This window comes from Trichosurus vulpecula, chromosome 3 (assembly GCF_011100635.1).
Source record: "Trichosurus vulpecula isolate mTriVul1 chromosome 3, mTriVul1.pri, whole genome shotgun sequence".
Lineage (NCBI taxonomy): Eukaryota > Metazoa > Chordata > Mammalia > Diprotodontia > Phalangeridae > Trichosurus > Trichosurus vulpecula.
Window position 1 is genome coordinate 30,362,076 of NC_050575.1, and position 20,235 is coordinate 30,382,310.

A 20,235-nucleotide genomic window follows, 5' to 3' on the forward strand; every position below is an offset into this window, starting at 1 on the left:
ACACAGAAGTAGTCTCTTTCCTCTTTCACATCATAACTTTTCTTTGAAGATTGATCTGATGTCTTTTATTGTCTCTTCTCCAGACGTTTCCTGGTTTATGTACACGGTGTTCTCTCCCACAACTTTAGAATGATAAATATTGTAATATTAAGTAAGCCCATTTTATTCTTAGGAAAAAAATGTGGTTTGACTTTTTTGATTTCACAAAAAATATTTAATTGGTGCTCTGAGATAGGCATGTATAATTGGGGGTAACCAAATGTGATGGAAATACAAATTCTTAATTATTTTCATAATGCAACTTTTTGTGCTACAGCAGATACATAGCTCCTTCAACCAGCACTCAATATTTCATTTGTCACAAGATACTTTACCATCAAAGACTCTTCCAGAGACAACTTGAATAGTTGAAGATTAGCCCATGCTGCGATAGCAGCAAAACACCATGAGATGTGATTACTGTCTACATAGAGATATAATGATTGATGTGTTGCTTCAGTGCTTCTTTGGTTAAAAAAAAAGTATTGGATATGGACGTATGTCCAGGTCCTCTGCTCATTTCCTGTAATACACTCAAACATTAGGAATTTTTAGATTTCCTAATTTCATATTTATCTTAACTCAGATATATACTTATGCTTGCTGAAGTTTAATCACAATTTTTAGTCCTAGTACTCCAACCATCAGGAGACTGGCATTGGCATTTAATCCTGCTGATATGAATTTTCCAGAGCGGTGAAATCTCATTCCCATAATGCCAGACATATTCACTGATGTGGCTAAAGAAACAGAAATGTCCTTAGCATCCTGAGATATCTGACCAGCTCCAGGCCTGCCAGTCCACCAAAGAGGAGACCAGCATGGGACACTTCCTTCTTTTGCATCGTCAGTTGCTCCATCAGAAAGAATCAAAGCTGCATAGCCAAAGCCTAGAGTCATCCTGAATAGGGCACAGAGGGATAGACAGAGAGCCCATGAAAAGTTCAGAGGAGGGTGTTTTAACAACCCAGCTAGCAGCTTCGGTGGGGGTGTAAGATCCCTCCCCCACAGCCCACACTCAGGAGGCTGCCGGGACCCAGGAGGCTGCTGGGACGCCAGGAAAGCACAGGTTCTTTTTATCTGCTTAAACAAGGAAAGCACGGTGAAGGGGTTGACCAGCTTACTTTAATCCAGCATTCACTTAGCATACAGACAACATTCATTTAGTTCAGGGGAAAATGCCAGCATTCAGTTAGCATTCAGTTAGTTCAGGGGAGCATACAGACAAGCATCAAGAGACAGACCAAATACAGATTCATTGACTTACTTCAGGGGAAAAAACCAGCACCCTGAGGTTCAAAACATTCATTTAGTTTGGCAGAAAAACAAACCAGTACCCCAAACCTCAAAACCAAAATACAAACAAATTACAAATATCAACAGACGGACCCAATGCAATTCATAGTTACCAACATCTGGGCTCGGCCTGAGAGCAAGGGCTGGCCCAGAGTCACACTTGCTCCCCGCTGCTTCCCACACCAACCGGAAGAGGAAAAAGAGAGCTTCAAGCTGTCCTCTCCCCTCTTATAGAGTTTTTGACATCATCAAGCGCCGCCTGAATGACCAGAGCTGATTGGTTCTTGACTTGGCCCCTCCCCCTAGCGTAGACTTTAACACCTCCCCTCAGCCAGCCCCATGACTCATCACACAGGAAGTTGTCTGCTTCCTGGCATGCTCTCTGGGCTTCCTGCCCCGGAAGAGCAAGCCACAGCATCCAGAGGCTCAGTGAGGTAAGCTGAGTCACTCAAAGAAAACAAAGACCATTCCAGTTACAGAGGGCCAAGTGGAATTGAATATTGTACAGAGAGGACTGCTAAAGAGTTCTTTAAGACAGAGATGTGAAACTCATACAAAATCCCCACATGCAGGCTGAACCAAATTAAAATGGAACTGGGAAATATTGAACAAAATAAGTGAAAATAAGATTAGATAATGTTAAATTGTGGTTTTCTAAGTCAATATGAGGCCTGCAGGGATCTGTATTTTATCTGGGGCAGCTAGACAGCTCAGTAGATAGAGTACTGGGCCTGGAGTCAGGAAGACCTGATTTCAATTTCAGCTGCAGTCATTTACTAGCTATGTGACCGTGGACAAGTCACTTAACCTGTTTAATTCACTGGAGCAAGAAATGGCAAAACACTCCAGTATCATTGCCAAGAAAACCCCATGGACATTATAGTTTACTGGATCGTAAGCGTCAGAAAGGACTCACAGGGTCATGAAGAGTAGGACACAATTGAACTACTGAACAACATTTCTTCTCTATGAGAAATGAAAAAAGATATTTGGAACATATCAAAAGCCAAGTACTTTGCATTGCATTTCAAAATAGAATATTTGGGAAAAATGCCTATCTTCAGTGGAAGGAGATGTAATTTTAACAAAACGGGGGCATTTGAGGCATTCATTCTTCCAAAAGAAATGAGATTCGAGCAGGGTACTTGACAAGAAAGCAAGCAAACTGAACACTAAATAGGTAAATACATACTATTAAGACTAAGCGAGGAAACCAATATCCCCTTCGTGCTTGTAGAACTACATCAGCCTATTGTCTTTATTTAAAAAAAAAAACTATCACATTTATTGAAGGGCAAAGAGAGAATAGTTAGGGACAAAAGATCTAAAGGAGTTAAAAGAAGTTAGGAAAAAGAAAAGAGGAAGATTTGAACTAAAACCTAGGTTATCTCATGAGTGAATCAATGATTGGGGAAGAGGGAGAGATAGAGAGGTAAAAGCCTGAGGTGCTATGGGACAATGCAGAAAGAACACTTCGTTACTGGAACTTGGTGAAGGGAGCAGGACTTCCAGTCCTATGAAGGTGGAGGGTTCTATGGAGGGTCTTAACACATAATCCATTCAGGGGAATTGGTACCTCAAGCAACTACCTTTGAGCAAGCGTCGTGCTACTCAGGACCACATCTTCCTTCAGGGGGAGGTATATAGGGGTCCTTGGGGACATACAACACCAGGTAAGGATGGATGGGGTACATAGATCCAGAAGCAGAATGTCTATGCCATAGGATGGATCAGTGGTAAATATAAAGCCATGGAAAAAGATAGAAACACAGGAACTTCCTGTATGTCATACTGTTTCTCTTATCGATATTTTTGGAAGGCAAGCTCCTCAGAAGACCACTTCCACAAAAGAAAAAAAATGAGATAAAAGGATAAAGAAGGGAAAAGTGGATAAGACTCCACAATATAAAAAATCAATTTGGTTGTTCAGTCACGGCTGATTCTTTGTGGTCCTAGGATTTTCATTCTGAGGGTTTTCGATGGGGTTTTCTTGGCAAAGATACTGGAGTGGTTCACCATTTCCTTCTCCCCACAAATAAATAGATGAACCATATAGAGGAGGGAGCAAAGCTATTCTAGAATACCAATCTTGTAACAGAGACATATTATAATAAAGAAGGAAAGTGTATATGTGGTGTCCATTAATAGGAGATTAGATTACTGCATAGTCTAGAAGTGGAAAGGAATAAGAGGGGAGGAAAGACAAGGGACAAGCATTTATACAATTTTTACTCTGTACCAAGTACTATGAGAAGCACTTTATTAATTTTACCTCACTTGATCCACACAACAACCTTTCAAGGTAGGTACTGTCATTATTCTCACTTTACAGTTGAGGAAAATGAGGCAAACAGAAGTTAAGTGACTTGCCAAGGGTCACTCAGCTAGTAAATGTCTGAGACTGGATTTGAATCCAGGTCTTCTTGAATGCAGGCCTAGGGCTATCCACTCTGCCCACTAGCTATCTAGGTGAAAAAAGATAACAATGAAATAAAATTATATTTCTTGAAAATAGGAAACAAAAATTAATATTACTCAAGAGAGTATGCAGGGTAGGAGCACAGAAAATTCTGAATTGTATTTTTATCTGGACTGGGAAAGGAAACAGAATGAAGAGAGAGATCACTAATAAGAGGACACTCAAGGAACTCAGGTGTGGGCAGGATATCATCAGGACATCAGGGGTATCTATGGGAGGAAACAGATGAAATTAGTGTTAAGATAAGCAAATTATAAGGATCAAGTACTTACTTAAATGGAGAGAAGGGGATTAGAAAGGATATGAAGGAATCAAATGACGTAAAATTCATAATTTTATATTCCTTATATAGAAATGGATTAAACTCCTCTAGTAAAATCAAATATGATTGTAAAATGGACATAAAAAGAAAACACTACAATTTGCTGTATTAAAAATATATATTTAAGGGGCAGCTAGGTGGTGCAGTGAGTACAGCACCGGTCCTGGCGTCGGGAGGACCTGACTTCAAATCTGGCCTCAGACGCTTGACAGATGTACTAGCTGTGCAACCTTGGGCAAGTCACTTAATCCCAATTGCCCTGCCTTCCCTTCTCTCTCTTTCTCTCTCTCTCTCTTTCTCTCTCTTTCTCTCTCTCTCTTTCTCTCTCTCTCTCTTTCTCTCTCTCTCTCTCTCTCTCTTTCTCTCTCTCTCTCTCTCTCTCTCTCTCTCTCTCTCTCTCTGTATATATATATATATATATATATATATATATATATATATATATATACTAAAAATGAAGACACATGTAGAGTAAAAATCAAACATTGGAATAAAATTTACTGTGCTATGGGAGATTCAAAAAATATCAGGAGTTGTAATAATAATTTCTGATAAGACAACCATAAAAATTCACAATGTTAATAGATAAATAGAAAAATTACATGGTGCTTAAAAGCAACCTAGCATCTAAAGACAATTTCATTATTAAACAGATGCACCAGAAAGAATGGTATCTAAGTTCCTAAGGCAAAAAATTCAGAAAACTGCAAAGACATAATTAGCAAAGAAATTGTAGGTTATCTTAATGCTCTTCTTTCGGAGTTGAATAAATTTAACAGAAATATAAACAGAAAATGTATACTTCCAATTAAAATGGCAATGTCAAAGATTTTAAAGGAGCCTCACTCTCCTACATAAACCTCAGCAAATACCTGGAAAGGGCTCCAAATAGAGCAATGAGAAACAGTGAGTCTACTAAACTAAAGAGAAACAGAAGCTCCTTTATTGCACAAAAAGAGGCCAGAATCCAATAAAGGCTTGGACAGGGGTCATGCAAGGAAAGCCAGTGTGAACTCTGGTAAACAGACCAAAGGGCAACAGAAGTTAACAGATGAACCATACCAAGGAAGCCAGTATAAGATCCCATAAATCCTGAAGCCAGACTGATCCGTGAACTGGGAGGTTGAAAGATAGCACAAGTTCCAATAATTGGAGAACTTAATTAATGGCAAACCACTCCAGTATCTTTGCCAAGAAAACCCCATGGACAGTATGGTCCATGGGGTCATGAAGAGTTGGACATGAATAAATGACAGAACAACAGGATTCAGATTCCAGGTATAGCCTGTCAGAATAGAAGTGGGTGTCCCCTGTGGTCACTGTTGAGGGAGAAAGGATAATACAATGATTGTGCACGTCATTAAGATTACTGAGCCCTGATACATCCACAGAGAAGAGCTGAGACCGAGCATGATCTTCAACATCTAACTGTTAGATCTCAGTGCCATAGGAAGAGACAAAACCCATTCTAAATTGGACAGTGTGCAAGCAGATGAGATTGACTAAGGTCAAAACCCTCAGTGAATACCCAGGAAACTGAGAAGGAAGCTAGGACTTAAGGCATAGGGGAAGACCATTAATACATTCAGAATGTCAATAACAGAGGCATCTAGGCCACAAAGGTGTCATGATCAAACAGAGCTTATCATGGACATTCAAAAGTGTTGGATAGGACTGATCTAAGCAGAAAATCCCAGTCCAAGAAGTGAGACTGGAAAAGTAAATAAACAGAATAAAACACTGAACTTTGTGTTCTGACCATCTCCCCTGCACTAGCTACTGTCTTCTTTTCCCCATCTCAACTCATTGGTGATCCAGTTCAACTCCACCCTGTCCTCTCTTGAATCCCTAGCCCCCTCAATCATATTGCCCATCACACACAGCCAAACCTCTGCCTTGGATAACTCCCACCATTCACCACCTCCACTCCTACATGTTTGCTACTGAACAAAGGTGGAGAAAATTGTGCAACTGTTCTAATTGGTTACACTACAAATTTAAGCTATGTAACCTCAACTGGGCCCTCACTGCTGCTAGACCTTCCTACCATACCTAACTTGTCAATTCACTATCCAACTCTCCACAACAACTCTTTCAAACCTATTCATCCCTCTCAAAGCTCCCTTGGCTCCCCAACACCCCACCACCTTAGCCAAGAACTTTGTTCCACATTTTGCAGAAAAATTCAAACTATTCGTAGTGAACTCCTCCCCTCTTTCTTATCTCCTGTCCCTCACATGCTTTCTGCTACTTTCTCCTTGAAAAGGTGACCTTACTCCTTTCCAAAGCTAATCTTTGTCTCCTCCAATAGCTTGCCCCCTCTGCCATCCCTATTCATTCACTTATTTTCAATCTCTCCCTCTTTGCTGGCTCATTTCCTACTACCTATGAAAATGCCCATGAAAAGCCCTTCACTTGATCATTCCATCTCAGCTAAATATTGTCCAATATCCCTTCTACCCTTTGTAGCTAAACTCAAAAAGGCTGTATGCAACAGGTGTCTCCACGTTGTCTCCTCTCACTCTTAACTTCTTACAATCTGGCTTTTGACATTATCATTCCACCAAAATTGCAAAGTTACCAATGATGTGTTAATTGGCCAAGCCAATGGTCTTTTCTCAATCTTCATTCTCCTCCAGATCTGCTGCCTCCGAAACTGTTGATCACTCTCTCTTTTCCTTGATATTCTCTTGTCTCTAGGTTTTTGGGTCCCTACTTTCTCCCGTTCTCCTCCTACCTATTTGACTGTTTTTACTGTGTCTCTTTTGGTTGATCCTCTTCCAGATCATTCCCTTTAACCATAGGCGTCTCTCAGTGATCTGTTCTGAGCTCTCTTCTCTTCTCCCTCTGTACTACTTCACTTGGCGATCTCATCAACTTGCACGTATTTAATTACTGTCTCTATGCTGATGATTGTTAAATCTGCCTATCCAAATTCTCTGTTGACCTCTAATTTCCCCTCCCACCTTCCTAGTCTTCTTACACTGTATTCCTTGACACATACTCTTTGATTCAGTGACATTGACTTCCTGGTTGTTCCACAAATAAGACACCCCATTTCAGCTCTGGGAATTTTCTCGGGCTGTCCCTAATGCCTGGAATGTTCTTTCTGCTCTGTTCTGGGCACTGAGCCCCCCACCCCCACCACACCCCCAATCCTGACTTCCTTTAAGTCCCAACTAAACTCCTATCTTTTATTGGAAGCCTCCCCAAAACCCCTTTACGTTAAAGAATTCTAGTGCCTTTCATCTGCTATTTTCTATTAATCCAATATATAGCTTGCTCTGTGTATACTTGTTTATATATTGTTTCCTGATTAGATCATAAGCTCTGTGAGGCGAGGGACTGTCTTTTGCCTCTTTTTGTAGCCCTAGCACCTAGCACAATGCCTGGCACATAGTAGGTATTTAATAAATGTTTATTGATTGATTGATTGATTGAAATCTAGAAAGGTAAATAAATATATTTGAGTCATGAGGAAAGGATAAATGATGATGACGTGCTTACATTCTAAGTTGGAGAAGAATCAAGTGTCGCTTCAAAATCCTATTGTCGCAGAAGAAGCTAAGTAAGACAAACACGGGGCCTGGGTGTGATTTTGTTCCATTTTCTTGGTTTTAATAAAAGATGGATAGGGAGGGCAAAAGTAATACATTAGGAAAGAAACAAGGAACTGGGAGAAGTTAATATTTGGCATGTATGTGATAAATGTGGCCTGTGAGAAGATTATACAAACAAGGAAGAAATGAACATCACCTTTATATGAACCAAAGGAAAGTTGAGCTCGTGCTTTCTCTCTCTCTCTCTCTCTCTCTCTCTCTCTCTCTCTCTCTCTCTCTCTCTCTCTCTCTATCTATCATTAATAACAAAACAATAAAAATCACATCAATAATGTGGGAAAACATTTCTACAAAATATCTTTTTATATTAAAAACACGAAAATGAATAGTAATCCATTCCTTACCATGGTGAAGAATTTCTAAAACAAGAAAAAGATTTTGAGGAAATGAGCATATGGAAATAAAAAATAAAATTATCTCTTTTTAAAGATGATATGATGATTAATTTAGAGAAACCTAAAGAATCACCTAAATTGAGGGGGCAGAGCCAAGATGGTGGCTGGGAAGGAGGGACTTGCTTAACCTCCCCCCTCCCCAGGTCCCTCCAAACACCTATAAAAATGGCTCTGAACAAATTCTAGAGCTACAGAACCCACAAAATAGCAAAGGGAAGCAGAGATCTAGCCCAGGACAGCCTGGATGGTCTCTGGGAATGGTATATCACATGGAGCTGGGAGCACAGCAGAGCAAAGGCTGGCCTGGGCCATGCTAGGACCAACCAGACCAGGAGCCAGGCAGAACAGGTGCGGTGCCCTGAATCAGTGAGCTGTGGCAGTTACCAAACTTCTCAACCCACAAACACCAAAGAAAATAGAGAAGGTTAGTGGGAAAAACTTCTGGGAAAAAGTGAAAGGAGTTCGCAGTTGGCCACCACCTGGGGAGGTGGTGCACCTCTGAGGCTGCTTCCAGCTGCAGTTGCCTCTGGCCCCAGGCCCACCTGGTGGGAGGAATTAAGTGGTCCATTAGAGCAGAAGTGCAAAACCTGCTTTGCCCAGTCTGAATATAGGCTGCAATCCTGTTTGGCAGTTCTTGGGGGAGAAGGAGCACTAGTGTGACAGAGCTTGCTGTGTAGAAGTACCTCTGAAAATAGCAGCACAGCCCCTCACACTTGGGATAAAGTACTCTCTACTCTACAAGCAGTCATACCCTGACAAAAAGCTTGAGGGTCAACTAGTTGGCTGGGAACATGAACAGGCAGCAAAAATGGTCTCAGATTCAGACTCAGACTTTGGAATCTGTCTTTGATGACAAAGAAGACCAAAACATATAGTCAGAAGAAGTCCACAAAGTCAAAGAGCCTACATCAAAAGCCTCCAAGAAAAATATGAATTGGTCTCAGGCCACGGAAGAGCTCAAAAAAGATTTGGAAAATCAAGTAAGAGAAGTAGGGGAAAAATTGGGAAGAGAAATGAGAGTGATGCAAGAAAAATCATAAAAATCAAGTCAACAGCTTGCTAAAGTAGACCAAAAAAATACAGAAGAAAATAATACCATGATATTTTCAGTATCATGTGGCACTCTTATCATTTACAAGTATATAAAAAATTAAATGTAGAAAGGTACAAAAATAGATATTTATTTTATATACCATAACATAACAAAAATGACAAATGGAAAAATGCTTTTTTAAAGAAATAAAGGCTAATTTATATAATTGGAGAGACAGTTATTGATCATTTTTAGACCATAACAAATGGCAAAAAATGACAATACTTGTAAAGTTAGCTTATAGATTTAGTGTCACACCTACAACTAAATCTCCAAAATTTTTCTAGTTTATAGAACTAGGAAAAATAGCAAAATTAATCTCAGTGGTGAAGACAAGAATCAAAAGTAAAATCTTTAAAAGGAAGTAATAGGGTGTGGGTAGTACCAGATATCAAACTATGCTACAAAATAATAGTCATAAAAATTACTGGTCAAAAGACAAAAAGGTTAATCAGTGTAATAGGCAATGTATACAAGACCCAGAAGCAATCAAATATAGTATTAGAACGTTTGACAAATCCAAGAATAGCAAATAGTGGGGACTCAACAAAATCTATTGATAAATTGGAAAGCAGACTGACAGAAATTTAAATCATACCCTATACCATAATGTGCTCCAAATGGATAGAGACAAAAAAATAGATTGTAAACAAATTGGAGGAGCAGAGAAGGAAATTCTTTTTGCAACTATGGATAGCAGAGAGCCTCTTGACCAAAGAAGAGATAAATAGGATTACATGAGATAAAAATGAACAATTTTGATTGCATATAAAAACCCATCCATGTAGTTGGGGTGAAATCTCAGGATGTCCAGGAAAGCCCCTTTAGGGGAGCCTCCGTGCTAGGTGACCTGGGCATGCTCCAAAAGGCCCCATTACACATAAAATCACAAACTAAGTCAATGTAGTTAGAATCAGAAAGGAAACAGTTAACTGGAGAAAAAAAAATCTTTGCAGCAAGTTTTTATAATAAAGGTCTAACATCTCTGATATACAAGAACCATTCCCCAATAGAAAAATGGTCATGAACAGAAAAATGGTCATGAACAGACATACCTCAAAAGAAGAAAGGCAAGTAACCAACAATGATATAAAAATATTCCAAATTACTGATAATAAGAGAAATGCCCATTAAAACAGCACACTTTGTTCCAAGGAACTTGTAATGAATTTAGGACTAACAGTCCCATCCCCTAGGAGTTTAAGTTCAAAACTGGAACAAAATGAAACTCATAATCCCTGTAACAGCTAGCAAAGGGAGTTTACTTGGCCATAGCTGGGGCATATTCAGAGCAGGGAAGGGGTTTTTATCCAAGATAAACTCAATTGATTCAGTTGAACAGCTTCCCAGTGTTGCATATGTATTTACAAATCCCCTGGTCTATGAAGATTGGATTCAGTCAAAGGGCTGTACTTGAGGACCTAGAGGGCTACATGGTGCCTCAAGGCTGCACATTCCCCACTCCTGAACCAGAGTAACCAAGAGTTGCTTCTTGCTTTTATTCTACATGTCAATAATAATCAGAGATGAAATTATCCCATAAATGGACCCAAGGAATCTTTGATCTATCCTTTTTTAAGTGCATTGACAAAGGATATATAAAAGCATTTTAGTGGTGACAATAATTATACTAAAGGGTGGGAACTTGGGGGGAAGGGGGACAAGGAATAGAAATACAGGGCATCTAAAATCCATTACAACATGCAAATACAATACTAATGAAAGTCCTATTTCAGATTCGATAAGAAAATCACAACAGATAAAGTGTGGTGAGTATATTTATTTCAGATATGCCTCGGGAAAAAATAAGAAAGAGTAAAGGAAAGGTACCCAAAATCCCGTCTGTGGAAAATAAATAGGATAGAAAGTATAGGGGAAAAAATGTCTTTCCCAACATCAAGTGAACAAAACATTGGTGCACTATGCCCAGCTTCTTATATGACCATGAGTTCAGTGAAAAGCAAATAGATTGCAGGGGGAAAAGTTTAATAAGCTGCTGCTGTTGTTCCTTTAAGTTTGTCTTCATCTTTCCATTTACAAATAACCAGTAGGATCACTCAGGTCACAATTCTGGATGTGTACATGTGACCGGCTACCAGGATAAACCTTCTGTACAGGCAATAGAACTCCTAGTTTTTCTCCCTTTTTGATAGAACCACTATATTTAACTGGTTTTATGTAGAATATTTTGACACAGAAACCTAAAAAAAACAAAATTTAAATTACTCAATTTTCATGATTCAATGAGATTACTCAGTACTCTGAGTTGGATCTGTTCTCCCCTGGAATTTAGGACACTCTAAGATAGAATTAAAACACAATTATTTACAAACCATAGACCTTTGAGTTTGATTTCAAGTTCTAGAAAATTCTATAATTCATTACTAGAGACATAGTTAGTGAACATTAATTCATTGGATTCCAGCTAAAAGACCTTGAAATAGCCTAAAATTCAGGTGCCTCATGAAAGAGTGGTAAAAAATCCTTGGGGGAGTGGTATGTGGGAGGCCAAGAAGTCTAAAAGTCAGGAAAAGCCACAGTCCAGTGGACTGGTTTTGCTGTTGAAAAACCTGGGTTTAGATCCTAGTTGTGCTTTGGCAGAGTCAGGTAACATCTCTGGACTTCAGAGTCCTCAGTCATAAAATGACAAGTTAGTCTCAGTGACCTAAGGTCCATTCAGACCTAAATCTATGATTCTGTGATCCTAAATAGTAAATTAGAAGTAAACATGAGGTCACTATACATAGGTGCATTTATTGTTCTATTGTTTTAGGGGAAAACAGAATACTCATTCTTAAAAAAAGGCCAGTTTTCTGGGGCTGAGGGCTGTTACAGGTCATTCATGATGAATATTTTTAAATGAATCATCAAAAAGGGATAAATTCAATTCTGTTTTTAGGAAGGCAGAGAAGTGTATGGCTCATCTTTAAAAGTTTCCATTAAAATGGTTAAAATAAATTTCAATGTATTAAAAAGGGATGAACTCTCAGAGATCTCCACACTTATATCCGTATGTTTGTTGTAGCCGAAGAAAACCTGAAAGCCTCAGAGAACCATGCAGTTCTAGTAGAGACGTTAACATTTTAAATTTGAGAGTTTTATTGAACATTTCAAAATATTAAGGTTGCAGTTATGATTGCTAAAAGTGGTCCTAATTAATGGACATCATTTCTAAGGAAAAAAATTTCCTATGTTGGAACAATCTAGAATGAAAATAATAGCTTGAAAAATTTTTAGTACTTTACAAATTATAAAATGTTTTTGGATACTGTATTTCATTTGATTCTTATAATAGTGAGCTAAGTAAGGCATACATCTTCTTCATTTGACACATGAGGAAATTGAGATGTAAAGAAAGTGAAATGACTTACTCAAGGAAACACAGGGAAGAAATAGAAGAGCCAGGACAAAAACCCAATCCATCTTGGATCTTTCTAGTATATAATACTACTCACCCATAAGATGCACTATGTTCATTTGTAGATTATGTTAAAGAAAATGAACAAAGAAAGAGCATAAAGCCAGTTGATTTCTAAGAGGCTTAGTATCATACATATATATGTACATATATATACATATATAATTTTATATATTTTACATCATAGATTTTATCATTTGAAGAAAATAGCAAACTCACTTAAAAATCTACTCTTCTGTCTCCTTATGACATAAAAGTGAACCTGTATCTTCAAAGCTTAGACCTAAAAAATAGAAGCTCTGAGAGGGCCTACAAAGTTAGAAAGGCTCTAAATAAGGGGCTAGTGATGGATTTTGGGTCTATCATTTTAGGTCCTGCTTATCTAAGTTTAGAATGTCCAGTCTGTCCTTGGAGTGAAGAAATTTTGGGGCAATGAAACTCTCAAAGACAATTGTGACTTTGCAAAGATGTTGCAATGTGCATTACTGTAGGAAGTCCCACATAAATAATATCAAAGGTCCTTGATGTGAACCTTCTAAGTATAGCTATGTTGTGTACTCTGAAATAAATAAAACCATAGAATGTCAGATTTGGAAGGAACCTCAGATATCCTACAGCTTAACCCATACCTGGGCAGGAAACCCCTCTGCTTTATCCCTGAGATGTGGTAATACAACCTTCACTTCTCTGCAGCTGAGGTTAATATGTATCTAACCCTAACCCTATCTGCTTTGGATACTTTGTGTTGTCAGGAAATGTTTTCCTTATATTGGAACTAAGTCTGTCTCTCTAATTACCAACCACTGGTCTTAGTTCTATTTTCTTAGGCAACATAGAACAATCTGAAAGCCATTTCTAGTTTCCTTAAGGAAAAAAACCTATTAATCAGTACTTTGGCCCACTTACCTCCTCCAGATAACTGTACGCCATTATTAATTGCATTATTTTTGCTATAAGGTTTTACTTGACGAATAATCTTTCCAGTGAAAGGGGCAAACACAGTTGATCCATCTGCGCATTCTACATCCACTCCATCGTGCATTTGTTGGCCTCTGAAACAGAGATAAGAATATATGGTTTGTGGCCAAGTCATGCCAGTGAAATCTCACTATTATCCCACTGAATAGTGTGCCATTGAAAATACATTCCTGGTATATTCCTACATCCTGCATTTTCTCATTTTTGACCCCTTCTGAAGGTGCTGATAGCCATCGTGAGGAGGAAGGAAGATTACTGTTGGTGTAGTTATACAGAATAACACTTTACATTTCTACCATTTGTGAAGGTATTCTATATAAGTTAATTTTCCAAATAACTGAAGTTTATCTCTTTAATGGTCAAAACTCTTTTTACTGAAAATGTATCAAAATTCTCTTCTTAAAGACAACTGACTATAATTTAACTCTTTCTCGATGACTCAGAATCATTGTGAGTGCCATTCATTATTATGTTGTTATTGTCACTTAGTTTCAATTGTGTCTAACTCTTCGTGACCCTTGTTTGGGATTTTCTTGGTTAAGAAAATCCTTCTCAAGCCCATTTTACATATTGGGAAACTGAGGGAAATGGAATTAAGTGACAGTTGGTAAGTGTCTGAGGCTGGATTTGAGCTCAACCTCCTTGCCTTCAGGCCTGGCACTCTATAGTGCCCACCTGCCCAACATTTATTATACTCTATTGTAACAAGACAATGGCACTCAAGAGATACACGACTGTTTTCTATTTAGTTAAATGGCCTCAAATTGCTATACTTGTATAGAAATTTTCATTCTTCTCATTGAAAGACTGTTAGTATTGTGCTGGCCTTTACTAGGAACCCTTTTCAAGATTAATGTTTTTAACCAGCGATAACTTGAAAAACATTTCAACAGGTATTTTCTTTTTTTATTTTTGCAAAATGTATAAGTTGGCTTCAAGTAAAGGCTTGCAAAGGTCTCTTGGAAGACTGCATGAAATTTCTAACAGCTGCTTTGGCTGTTCATGAGATTTTTCCTCCTTCCTTTCTGGCATTTAAATAAGTTATCTATGGTTAAGGTTGTCAGATAAATGAGCTGTTGCTTTGATTTAGCTGGAGGTAGTAGATATGGATAGACAGATGACTTAATGTATAGCAAACCGGATACCAGAAAAGTGCCAATCCTTGTGGGTCCAGATGCATTATAGAAAATTCATAACAATGTATGGCTTGAAACTCTCTTTGTCCAAATTAAGTCAATAATGTAGCTGATATTCTTCAGTTCAGAATATAAACCATTATGAATAAATATCCACATGAGTAAATACTTGATGTAGAAGAGCAAACCTCCAGTCTTATACCTAGGGTGTACTTAGCCACTCAGAGGAATTAATGCTTCTTTCTTTGTCATTTCCTTTACTCTAATCCAAATTTTGTGTCCAGTCTGGGCATTATAGCTCTTGAAACTTGCCCCAGCATCAGCAACACAGTTACATCTCTGAGTGTTACCTCACAGACCAATAACTTCCTAAAAATGGAGCTAAACGAGGTAATCTTGTGGAAATGAAGGGTGACAACAGCATGGAGGTAGAGCTGGTGACTTAATATCTCTAGTAAATCTGGCAGACCATACCTACTAGAAGCACCATAATGTCCACATCCATGTTTATCACAACTCCTGATAGTATTAGAAGGATTTCCAGCACATAGGCTATTCCATTGTCCTGCCAATGCTGAAAAGGAGAGAAATGAGACACTTATTTTCTTTGTTTAGGATGTTCCTTTCTTGGGCTTTTGGGCTCAGAGATTACTTGTAGGTAGTGACTGCAGCCATGAAATTAGAAGTTGCTTCCTCCTTGGAAGAAAAAAAAAAACTATAGCAAATCTGGACAGCATACTAAAAAGCAGAGAGATCAGCTTGCCAACAAACTCTGTTTAGCCAAAGCTATGGTATTTCCAGTAGTGATGTATGGCTATGACAATTGGACTATAGTTGGACTATAAGGAAAGCTGAACACCACAGAATGAAAGCTTTTGAATTGCGGTGCTGGGGAAGACTTTCGAGAGTCCCTTGGACAGCAAGGAGTTCAAATCAGTCAAAATAGTTAAAGAAATTAATTCAGACTATTCATTGGATGGACAAATACTGAAGTTGAAGTTTAAATACTTTGGCCACATGATAAGAAGATAGCACTCATTGGAAAAGACCCTGATATTGGGAAAGATTTAAGACAAAAGAAGAAGGGGATGGCAGAGCATGAGATGGATAGGTAGTGTCACAGAAGCAATAAACATGAGCTGATGAGAGAAATGAGTATTTGTCTCTTATGTTAATAAACATTTACTCTTGGGAAGATCCAGGTTTTTTTCCTTTCCCATTTCCTCATTCTAAGTCCATCTTTCAAGGAAATCTCTGACCTTGCCCCAAATTTTACCTACCTTGACCACCTTATCTGTCCAACCAACTAGAAAAACTTTACAAAGAATTTAATCTGGGTGAATTCTGGCCCTTTGTTTCTACTCCGGCTTGGGTTGGGGGTAGATCCTTTGTCTAGATTGCCCAAGGCTGGGATTGGTTTGAGAGTAAGTGACATAATCAAAGTCATGTCTTTCAGCTCCTTATTAGAATAAGTCTACCTCTCATAATATTCATTCTTGTCATTAATTGTTAACCAATCAGAGTTTATTACCATCTTCCAGGATCCCCCACTCTTCCAAGGGCATAAAAGCAGCAATAGGCCACCACCCAAATGACCAATCCTTTTTATTAATTATTCACTAGTCATAATTAATAAAACAATTAATTACCCAGAAATTATGTCTCTCAAACTTTTTATATGTGACATTGGACAGGCTTCAGGAGATAATGCAGTCTAGAAGGGCTTAAAAAGCAGTGACAGTCACAAAGCATTGGGCACAACTGAGTGACTGAATAATGAAGAAGGTTCCTTCTTTCTCACCTTAGTATTCAGTCATTCAAAGAATTGTTCAAATTCTGTCTCCTCAAAGAATGGGCTGGTTGTTTGCCCCTGACTCTGACATAAATTTTTACTTTCCAAAATTTATAAAATATAGTAATGACACATCAATTTGCTAGAGTTTTTCTAGCTGTTTATGAAGTTTTACCTTTCAACCATTTGTCTTCAACATTATAGTTTTTCTCAGATTATAAATGGTACAAACTGTTTAATCTAATGAACCCTGTTCTGTACCTCATCTAATGGGCAATGATAAATAAGAAATAACTTTGAAATGTTGAGATAGCTTTGGAATGCTATATTATTATATCCTGAAAACAAATAAAACTAAACACACAAAGTATGAATTTATGAGGAATTACAAATCCTGGACCAATAAAGAACTTCATCAGCAAAATCTATTGTGAATTGCAAACACACGCTTAATTTCTTCAAACGTGGAAACAGGTGGAGCTAAACAAATGACTAAAATATACTCAGCACCAGAAGAAAAAAAAGTGAATTCAGTACTGGGCAAAAACTTACGTCAACTTCACATAAATATGAGTTCAATGAAAATAATCCACACTAAGATTTAATCTTTATCACTACCCAACATCATATATTTTCTTAGTGTCAAAAGCTAACAAGAAAGGTGAATGAATTTAATAGTTATCACATTTAAAAAAAGAGGATAATTTTTCTCAACACTGGTAAAGTACTAGTAATATGGAATATATGTGATATGGAAAGAAATGAACAGAATTTGATAGTAACAAACAAAAATGAATTTTGAGAATCATATCATGATGCCAATGCCAGTCAAGACCCTGAGAAGGTTGAGTTTTTTTTAACTGGACCTGTGATCTCATTAGGCTTCAGGTAAGAAACTTCTTCTACCAGTGCCCATTAGCATCATCTCTAAAACTTAGAATTTTAGACAGTTCACTGGGCCATTGAGAGGTTAAGTGATTTGACCAGAGTCCTACAGCCTGTATGTGACAGAAGATGGACTTAGACCTAGGTCTTTTTGACTGAGCCCAGTACACAGCCACTCAGTGAGACAACTTTGACAAATAAAAAAGCCACCATAGTTTAGATAATTGAACATTTTGCTTTTAAAATTAAACCACATAGAAGAGATGAATTGCAAAGTTAGCAATCAGTCTTTCCAACTGTGACACCAAATGAGCTTACAATCTTTAATCTGTTACCTTAATGAACATTAGTCAGCACGACTGATTTTTCTAAAATAAATTTAAAATGTTAATCAACAAACCATTTCCTGAAATCAATTTTTTAAAAATACTGATTTCTGATTGTTTTCCCTAAATTCAAGGTAAACCAAAAGGATTTTCTGATGCTTCCACATGTCCTTTTCCTCCTTAAAGATCTAACTCATAGATAAAATTCAGGTATCATTAAGCTGCCCTTATGAACAGGTGAGTTAAATAGCCTGGTCATGGTTGTCTCTGTGATTGAAAAAGAAAACAATACAACACATCTTGAAAATTCGAAGCAAGTTTCCAAAAATGTCGTTTGGACTTACCAGTTGAAATCAAAACAGCCAAAATCAGTACCTTGAATGACATTTTGTTACTTCTCGTTTGCTTGTGTTGCCGCTTATGCTGGAATATTTCTCTTTCCAAGTAATAGTCAAAAAGGGAAGGAAGTAATATTTTTCAGTGACTTTAGCCTCAAAAGTACAGATTGGTATTGCTTTTAATCATTCATTTAGTGAGAGACACAAAATGTTTGGAAAACAGGGTGAGAGAAAGAAAGAAAGTACATGTGAGTGTGTGAGAGAATGTCTGAAGTGAAATCCTTCTGGGCTACAAGTGGTTATGTGATTCACTTAGAGAACATGATAAAAGACTTTGTTTGAGGAAGAGACTTGGCAGAGAAAGAAACAAAAAAAGCATAACATCTAAACATTAACGAATGGTTCACGAAGGCGAAGGGCATATTGACATTCAGTTATGGAGATCGACTAGAACAAATGAATGGCCAAAGTTCTGTTTGTAGGAATATATTGATATATTTATTATGTTAATTGTTGAACTGCTGAATTTTCTTGTGGTAATTCTACATATTGTTTGGAGGAAAGAATTAATAATTTCAGCCTTTCCACAATGTGTGTTTTCCTTCCTTTGTTATGCCATATAATAGTAATAGCTAACTTTTACAAAGTGCTTTGACATTTGCCAGTTGTTTTATATTCATCATCTCTTTCAATTCTTACAGTAATCCTGTATGGTAATTCTACTATTATCCCCACTTTACAGACAAGTATATTAAGGCTTTGAGATGTTAAATGGACTTGACCATAGTCACATAATTATTAAGGGTTAGAAGTGGTATTTGAACCCAGGTCTTCCTAACTCCAAGTTCAGTGCTGTCTTCCCTATATCATGCTACTTTTCTTTTCTTTTTTGTAAATAGTATTTTATTTTTTAATTACATGCAAAGGTAATTTTCAACATTTATTTTTATAAGACTCTGAGTTCCAAATTTTTTTCTCCCTCCCTCTCTTCCATCCCCCCTTCCCAAGATGCCTAGCAATTTGATATATCATGTTGCTTTTCATAGCCTGCAAAGACACAGAACTCGCATCTTGGTTCTGTTTTAGCTGTGTTCATGTATAAATAATTTAAATATTAAGATTATTTTATTATATTTTTCCTTTAAATATGTTATTTTCAATACCACTTAAGTGGTATTAAACAGTGGTGTGTTTGCCAAAAACATCAAAGAAAAGGGAAAAGGACCTAAATATACAAAAATATTTATAGCAGCTCTTTTTGTGGTGGCAAAGAATTGGAAACTGAGGGGATGCCAATTAAGCAGAGAATGGCTGAGCAAGTGTTATATGTCTGTGATGAACACTATTGTGCTATAAGAAATGATGAAGGTGATAGTTTCAGGAAAATCCTGGGAAGATATATGAATTTACGCAAAGTGAAGAGCAGAATTTTACATAATAAGAGTAATTTTGTAATGATGATAAGCTGTGAAAGAGTTAGCTACTCTAATTGAAATAATGATCCAAGATAATTCCAAAAATCCCATGATGAAAAATGCTATTTACCTCCAGAGAGAGAACTGAGGTCTGAGTCTGAGTACAGATTAAAGCATATTTTTTTTCATTTTCTTTATTTTTATTGCTTTTTTGCAACATGGCTAATATGGAAATGTTTTGCACAACTTCCCATGTATAATGGGTATAATATTGTTTGCCTTCATAATGGTTAGAGAGAAGGGTAGAATTTGGAACTCAAAATTTTAAAAAGAATGTTTAAAAAATTAATTGAAAAGAAAAATTTTTAAATGTCATTTGAAATGCCCTGCTATTTTGCTTAGCATAATTTTATCATTTCTTTTGACAAAAACTTTTTGAGTGGAGACATACTTCCATTTTCTAATTTAAGTTAGGAGGAAATAAATTTCTAAATATGGTACCACATTTCACTTAACACCCTACTTTTCAGGTCTGTGATTAATTTTTAAAATTAATATATTTGTGAATTAAACAAACTTAGTAGCTGAGTTAATACCATAGAAAATGAAATTAATCAGGAAAAAAACACCTCAGCTTCCTCTCTGTTGTGACCAAAAACAGAAAGGAAAATTCCGGAAGTCTTAGGAGTAGACCTCAAATTTT

The 20,235-nt window shown here is 37.3% G+C and overlaps 1 protein-coding gene and 1 pseudogene across 1 annotated transcript; both read right to left on the reverse strand.

Annotated features, from left to right (window-relative positions):
- Nucleotides 1–215: 215 nt before the first annotated feature.
- Nucleotides 216–994, reverse strand: LOC118844191 (annotated as a pseudogene).
- Nucleotides 995–11,004: 10,010 nt separating this feature from the next.
- Nucleotides 11,005–18,445, reverse strand: LOC118841876 (leukocyte cell-derived chemotaxin-2-like). Its single transcript, XM_036749548.1, has 4 exons — nucleotides 18,124–18,445; nucleotides 15,251–15,350; nucleotides 13,569–13,714; nucleotides 11,005–11,445 (listed from the first exon to the last, which is right to left on the reverse strand). Exons 1-4 carry the CDS (start codon nucleotides 18,164–18,166, stop codon nucleotides 11,279–11,281), a joined length of 456 nt encoding a protein of 151 aa, XP_036605443.1. The 5' UTR covers nucleotides 18,167–18,445; the 3' UTR covers nucleotides 11,005–11,278.
- Between the last annotated feature and the right edge of the window lie 1,790 nt (nucleotides 18,446–20,235).